The 7,670-nt window shown below is 48.8% G+C and overlaps 2 protein-coding genes across 2 annotated transcripts; one reads left to right on the top strand and one right to left on the bottom strand.

The window, feature by feature from the left end:
• The first annotated feature begins 494 nt into the window (after positions 1–494).
• LOC127327937 (UDP-glucose 4-epimerase 1) lies at positions 495–4,621 on the top strand. The gene is made up of 9 exons (XM_051354766.2): positions 495–871; positions 1,723–1,772; positions 2,436–2,571; positions 3,080–3,181; positions 3,303–3,530; positions 3,674–3,758; positions 3,848–3,930; positions 4,030–4,121; positions 4,227–4,621. The coding sequence occupies exons 1-9, from the start codon at positions 674–676 to the stop codon at positions 4,321–4,323; spliced, it is 1,071 nt and encodes a 356-aa protein (XP_051210726.1). The 5' UTR covers positions 495–673; the 3' UTR covers positions 4,324–4,621.
• Positions 4,622–4,837: 216 nt separating this feature from the next.
• LOC127327938 (pathogenesis-related protein 1A) lies at positions 4,838–5,849 on the bottom strand. Its single transcript, XM_051354767.2, has one exon. The coding sequence runs from the start codon at positions 5,648–5,650 to the stop codon at positions 4,982–4,984; it is 669 nt and encodes a 222-aa protein (XP_051210727.1). The 5' UTR covers positions 5,651–5,849; the 3' UTR covers positions 4,838–4,981.
• Between the last annotated feature and the right edge of the window lie 1,821 nt (positions 5,850–7,670).

Raw genomic sequence — 7,670 nt, 5'->3', positions numbered from 1 at the left:
GAGGAAAGCACTGGAACTTTGCCAAATCAGATATATAGCGATGAAAAGGAGGAGGATGAGGATTGGCGCGTGTGCTTAGAATAAACATGCGTTGGCAAGAAATCAGGGTTGATTGCGATATGAAATTAAAGGAAGTCAATCGTCATCATACATACAGTAAGAATAAGAATATATGGGGATCGGAGGAAATTCCGTTGCGGGATAAAGAAAGATAAAGATAAAATTGGGTTTGAGGCCTTGTCATAGAGAAGGAATTCCAGCACCTACTGGTAGTACGTACGCAGGCGGGCGGGCGGGCGGGATATCCGTCCGTGGATGAGGGTGGGTACACGTGGACGGGTGAGCGATGTGGATGTGGCGTTGGTTGATTGGAATCGATGAGAAACCGTCGTGAGACCGGAACGGACGGTGGGTGGGACCCGCGCGCACACACACGGCGGCGTCTCCGTTGATATATATCCGTCCCAGGCTTAACCGCTATGTGCTCTGTCTGGTCTGGCCTGTGGAGAGAAGATCGACGAAGACACAACTCCTCGAACCAACAAACAAACTGCTCCACGAACCTCCCTCCCTCCCTCCCCCATAAAACCCCAATCGATCCCCATCCCATTCCCATCTCGCACCCTCCCTATCTCTCCACAAGCTAGCAAAGAGAATTCCAACAAGAACAAGGATGGTGTCTGCGCTTGTTCGCACGATCCTCGTCACGGGCGGCGCCGGCTACATCGGCAGCCACACCGTGCTGCAGCTCCTTCTCCAGGGCTTCCGCGTCGTCGTCGTCGACTCCCTCGACAACGCCTCCGAGGCCGCCCTCCACCGCGTCCGCGACCTCGCCGGAACGCACAACGCCAAGAACCTAGACTTCCGCAAGGTAATTAGCGCGCCCTTTCCCTGTCCGGCCCCAGTACGATCCCCTCGATTTTCTCGTTCCAATCGATCGTTACACTATCCATGTCGATTCTTCTCCGTCCGTCGAGAGATGAGATCGATTTCGGTTCCCCTCTTATGTTTTGTTGTTGTAATTTTCTTTGTGCTGTTAATCATCTGGGCAGTTACAAAAACAAAAAACCAACTCTTTCCTCTTGTTAATTACTATATATATATATATGTATAATTCCTTCAGTTTTTTTATATATAGTAGTAGTAGAGCAATATAACTACAGTAGGAGTATTATTATTATTTTGAAGGAAATTGGAATTAGACGATTCCATTATCCCTTTTTTACATACACGAGAAGAAGAAGAAGACACGTAAAAGGAGGATGGGGTTTGAATTACGTTTCCCTTTTTCGGTGGCGGGATCACGCACGCCATGGACGACGCGTAGTCAGTTTGTTAACTCACGCGCGCGCGGTTTCCTCTCTACTTTCCTTTCCTTTCCTTGTGGTCTCCGTCTCCGTCGTCTCCGCGGGCGGGCGGGCGCGCCACATGCATGTCACCATGGAAACGGCAACAACGCGCATAGTCCCTATCGCAATCAGCCGTCAACTGATTGATTCACACCAATTGATTTGACTCGTTAATACACACCACGCACACACACATACGCGCCTCTAATTCCATTCAATACAGCACTTCTGCTCTTTTATGGATTTCAATTTTCAAAATCTCACTTCACCAACATTTCATATCGCCACCACACTTTTCTTCTTTTCTTTCGTCAGTATATTACAGATTGCTCATGTTTATTTGCCTCGGTTTAATTTCCATCTGTGCATGCAGGTCGACCTCCGCGACAAGGCGGCCCTAGACGAAATCTTCTCTGCACAAAGGTACACGGCATTTTTTTTTTTGAATGTACTGTAGTAGTAGTATTCAGGTTTCAAATTAACACAAAATAGTATAGATCATGTCTGCACTTTGTTTTTTTTTTTTGAGATGATGTCTGCACTCTGTTATACTACTGGTACTAGTACTATTCTATAATTAGCTAGCCCCGTCATCATCAGAGCAGAGCGGCGGGTTCTTTGTATATATGGGCCCGTTCCAAGGTTCAGTTAACTATTCCTTCCTGAAATGGGATCGATCCCCTGATTGATTGATTGATTGATTAGTCCGTCGTGCCAGGCGTATCTGCTAGTAGCTCGTTTCCTGGCTTTGTATCGTTCATTGATTACGGTAGGTGTCATCTCCTAGCTAGTAAGCTGCTGGACGATTCATTCATTGACGATGGGTTGGTTTCTCTAGAGCTGGAAAGTTGTCTCTATTCTCCCAGGCATGCAGCTGGAGCCTGGCGGTTATGCCCTTGCATATTCCTCCTCCAAACAATGCACAGCTTGCCATAATCATCATAGCTTATCAAATATAAATTGCTAAAACAAGTACTGTACTATGATCCATTTGGCCGGGCACACTGATTGCTCGCTGTTTTCAGGTGTTAATTTCTTCTATTGCTCGTCAATCGTCAGGTTCTGAAATTAACTTGTGCTGTGCAGGTTTGAGGCTGTGATCCACTTCGCCGGGCTCAAGGCCGTCGGCGAGAGCGTGGCCAAGCCGCTGCTTTACTATGACAACAACCTCATCGGCACCATCACGCTCCTACAAGTCATGGCCGCACATGGTTGCAAGAAGGTATATACCATACCCTTCCCCTCCTAGCCTTTCTGTCTTTTTCGTTTCCATGCATTGCTGCTGGGGCCGTCACAGCCTCACAGGATACCTGTGAGTGAGCGAGCGTTGCCGTTGGCTGGGCTGGGCTGGACCAACTGTGGCTCTCATAATCTCTCTCACGTACACCGTTCGTCTTGAATTGAATGAATGTGCTAGCTGGTCCAGGCTTGTGTTGTTGGCTACTAGTAGCATTTTCTGTTGCTACAGCCTATGTTTGTAGGAATATGGTTGTAAAAAGAAGTTTGACAGTTGGTCTTTGTTTGTTCGCTCTGAATATGTTATGCTTCAGGACAGTATAACATAAGCTAAACTTTCAGAAAAAGTATTGTAAATTAGTTAATTGGTCCATTAGTTAATTGCTCTGCACCAATGAATGAAGCAGAACCTTGGTGTGGTGTTGTTAAGTAGTGCATCAGCAATCATTATCATCTGTTCTGGACGCTAAACTTCTCTGCTTTGACATCTGCAGCTGGTGTTTTCATCATCGGCCACGGTCTATGGGTGGCCCAAGGAAGTGCCCTGCACCGAGGAGTTTCCGCTCTCCGCGATGAACCCTTACGGACGAACTAAGGTACACTAACCAGCACTTGTTCTCTGTTGCCAATCAATTATCAATTTTCCGTAGATGGTCATTGGTGACACCGTAAAAACAAATCTCGTCTGATTAACCTGGCAATGATTTGTTTGCGCAGCTGATCATCGAGGACATCTGCCGTGACCTTCAGCGCTCGGACCCCGACTGGAAGATCATACTGCTCAGGTACTTCAACCCGGTCGGCGCTCACCCGAGCGGCTACATCGGCGAGGACCCCCTTGGTGTCCCCAACAACCTGATGCCCTACGTCCAGCAAGTTGCGGTCGGGAGGCGGCCGGCGCTGACGGTCTACGGGACCGACTACAACACCAAGGATGGGACAGGGGTATGTGTCCTCTGTCATCTAACCCTTATAACTGACCAACTGATCAATCATTTCCTGCATGATTAAGGTAGCTAGAATCATTAGACGGTTTGTTTCCTCCTGATTCTAACTACTATGTGTATGTGAACTCATGATTGCTTCAGGTGCGTGATTACATCCATGTTGTCGATCTGGCTGACGGTCACATAGCTGCCCTCAGGAAGCTCTACGAAGATTCTGACAGAATAGGTACTGACCGTGACAGTAGAGCTGACTGATATTCTCGGTTACCTGAAGAAAGCTGTTGTATAGTCACTAATGGAAGAACTGAATTGCAGGGTGTGAAGTGTACAACCTGGGCACTGGAAAGGGGACATCTGTGCTGGAGATGGTTGCCGCGTTCGAAAAGGCTTGCGGAAAGGTACCACTAAACTGACAATCAGCACAAATCTTGTATGCATATATATGCTCTGCTCAGGTGCTAGTACTAACAATGATAATGTGTTCCAACTTTTGACAGAAAATCCCTCTGGTTTATGCTGGAAGAAGACCTGGTGATGCAGAGATTGTGTATGCTATGACTACCAAGGCTGAGAAGGAGCTCAAATGGAAGTAAGTGTGCCACCCTCTTATTTCTTTTGACCACATCACCTAGCTGCTCCTTGGGGTTTATATGCTTGTGGGTGCTAACACAAGATGATGCCAATGATGAAACAGGGCAAAGTTTGGGGTGGACGAGATGTGCAGAGACCTGTGGAACTGGGCGAGCAAGAACCCATACGGATACGGAACCAGCGACAATGGCCACCAATGATTGACTCAATCCATGATCCTTGCTCGGGAGATATTAGTAGACCCGGAGAAGCAGTAGTAATAACCAATATATATAGTCGCCATGATCCATCTATTTATCTACCACCGATCGAGAGAGGAAGAACACTAATGTGTATAGGGAGTCGGACCAGGCAGCAGCATAATTATATCTGTCGTGCTAGAACTAATCAAGTGAGTCTCAAGTGTGGAGTAGAAATAAAAAAAACCTTTGTAAAAATACTTTGTCAGTTGAGGAACAACTATATTGATATGAATATATATTCTTGGTTTGTTGATTATTCAGCATCTCTTATTTTTACACTGAATTGATGTTGTCATGTATGAATTTGGTACTCGAATACCAAAATGCAATCCACTTTTCTGAGTTGTTGACTATGTGTACTTGTGTTGCTGCTGAACATGTTTATGAATATGCATGGATTGTTCTTGGCAGTTCTATATATGCATGGACCGAAGCAAAAAATGTATTACAGAGAGCAGCACACCAAAGTATATATGTTTGTTGGGCCCAAATTGATTGATATATTAATTAGAGAAGTAAGTATATTGCTAATAAGAGTTGAAACGAAATTAAAATGTTTGTGTAGACCAGATCCATTATATTATATATCAGATTGTAGATAAGAAAAAAAGGTAATTTAGGTGAGTGGCTCCTCTCCCTTGTAGTTTCCGGCTGGGTCGTAGGAGCATGTGAAGAAGGAGTGTCCGTTGTAGCACTCGGCCCGTCCGCAGCCGACGTACTTGGTGGTCCTCCACACGAGCTGCTTGAAGTGGCCGCACTCCTGGCCCGGGTGGCAGGCCTGGGCCCGCCAGTCGTAGAAGGAGGCCTCGCTGGCCCAGTCCGACACGGCGTCCACGGCGTGCCAGTCCCACCCGCTTCCCTCGTACACGTTCTCGCCGTAGGGCGGCGCCGGCGAGTGCATCATCACGCAGTCGTACCGCCGCGCCGCCGACCACCGCCGCGCGTAACGGGCCAGCTTGTTGCTCCACCGCAGCGGGGGCACGCCGTACTTGGCGCGCACGCGGTTGTGCGCGTCCAGGAACTCCTTGGCCATCGACTTGTAGGTTCCTCGCCCGCCGGTGAAGGAGCGCAGCCCTAGCTTCTTGGCCACCGTCGCGAAGAACTCGTCCTCGCGCTTCAGAAATGGCTGCCTCTCCTGCTGCTGCTGCTGCTGCTGCTTGCTGTTGGCCTTGGTATTACCGCCAAGGTAGTCGAGCGACGACGTGCCCACGGCGGCGAGCGCCTCCACCTGCACCTGCACCAGCACCACCACAAGGAGGAGCGGCAGCATGGCGCCGCGCTCCATGTTTGTTTGTTTCTTTCGTCGTTTGTTTATCGCCTGAGAGAGTCTCTTGTGGTTGCATGAGAGAGTCTCTTAAGCTTGCATGCTTTCCCTACCTTAATTAGCCAATCCAGTTATCCCTAAAATTGGATGGCTCTCACACGAGGTTACCCACCAAACCTAGCTTAGCGAGGCGGCAAATTGCATGTGCCTCGCTCGCTTTCTGTTGACCGCTCAATATGCTCAAAACCTTGCTTGTCTCACAACTTTTCTATTTTCCCAATGCCAAATTAGACAAGGGAGCTGCTCCAAATGTGGACGCCCTCTTCTTTTTTTCTTTTTTTTTTTGGAGGGGTGGACGCCATCTGTTCTGCTAATTCAAAGGCACCTAACTGATCAGTGTTTCGGTTGTGTATCCCTTTCTATTCCATTTTTTTCTCTCTTACGTTATGCCTCGCTAAGCAATTTCCTAATTTCTACATTAGAGCATCGCCCTCTGTTTTTTTGGAGGGGTGGACGCCCTCTGTTCTACTAATTCTATTGCCCCTGGGTCGAGTGTTTCGGTTGTGTACCCCCTTCTATGTTGAGGATGAACTTTGTAAATACTACAGATACTTACTGATAAGACCATTTTACAACCATATGCCTGCTTGAACTCTGCTTCCGACCCGTTACAGCTGCAACCATTAAGTAATATAAGCACTGATCCTGAACATGCAGTTGTTATTTCCAAGTAAAAGTTTTAACTGACACCAAAAATTAAATTCACTGAAAACGGATGCCCTGTTTGTAGTTGAAAGAAAAAAAACGCAGTTCAGTGAACGATGCAAACATGCGATTCAAATACTTTTGAAGTTGTACTACTATGTTAAAAAAAAAACCAGTTCTCACCCAAACACAGTACACTGCAGCGTTCAGTCGCCACTCATGGCGGAGTGTGCAGCCTAGGGATCTCGAAAGAACTATCAGCAAGGAGCTCTACCAAGAAGACATCACTTACATCTGGAAACTGAATAACCTAAGCTCTTCTTTGGCATTGCCTTGTTCATTGAGTAGTGATAATTAAACAAGCAGCAATCATTGGGTCCTCGTTTTTAATATTCCTCACAGAATAAGGATGGTTCTGTTTTCGAGAAGGTGATTCCAGTGGCGCTCAACAGACACGAACTTTCTTAAAAGAAATTTTGAAATAAATAATTCTCTTCATATTAAATAAAGTTCCCAATATAGTAATAGCTAGTTCACCGACAAAGGATATACGTATCTTGTTATGACCGGCCTGACTTATTCCAGGAGGGGGCCCAATCATGGGCCCAATTAGGGGCTTAGCCCATTTAGTTTGTTTAGTTTCATCTCATAAATACTAGATGTAATCCGTACGTGATCAGGCAAGCAATAATCAGAATATTATTGCCGACTCCCAAAGGAGTCGGTCTTCTCCAAACCCTAGCCGCCGCGCCGCCCTTGGCCGCCGCCACGGCTCCCTGCCGCCGCCGATCTCTTCCTCGGCCGCGACAGCCTCCCTCCTTCCAATACAATCTGCGCCCTAGACACGGCAGGACCCGAGCTCCTACCAACTTGGTATCAGATAGCTCTTGTTCGATCATGTCGTCGCCACCGCCAGCGTCTACTTCGCCGGCCAGCTCGCTGCCCGCTTCCACGACCGCCACCACCTCCGTCGCCGCCATCACGTCGCCGTCCGCCCCGCCATCACGTCGCCGTCCGCCCCGCCATCGACCCCCGTCGTCTACACTCCCGAGCAGATGAGCGGGGTCATCAACGACCTCGTCACCGCCATCCAGGGGATCCCGGCCAGACCCGATCGGCTCCCGGGGCCGCCGGCGCCGATGCAGCCGCCCGCCGCCACCACCGCGGCGTCCGCACCCTGGCTGCCCGCGCTCCCCGGCGCGACGATGCTACCGCCCCCGCCACCGGCCCTGCCCTGGCCGGCGTGGCCTCCGCCCATAACTACCGGGCCAGCCCCCACCTCCGCGAGCGGCGTCCCTATCCAGCAGGTGCGCTTCCCCTCGTCGCCATCACCGCT

Source organism: Lolium perenne, chromosome 1 (assembly GCF_019359855.2).
Source record: "Lolium perenne isolate Kyuss_39 chromosome 1, Kyuss_2.0, whole genome shotgun sequence".
In the NCBI taxonomy this organism is placed as follows: Eukaryota; Viridiplantae; Streptophyta; class Magnoliopsida; order Poales; family Poaceae; genus Lolium; species Lolium perenne.
This window is presented reverse-complemented; position numbering and strand designations above follow the sequence as displayed.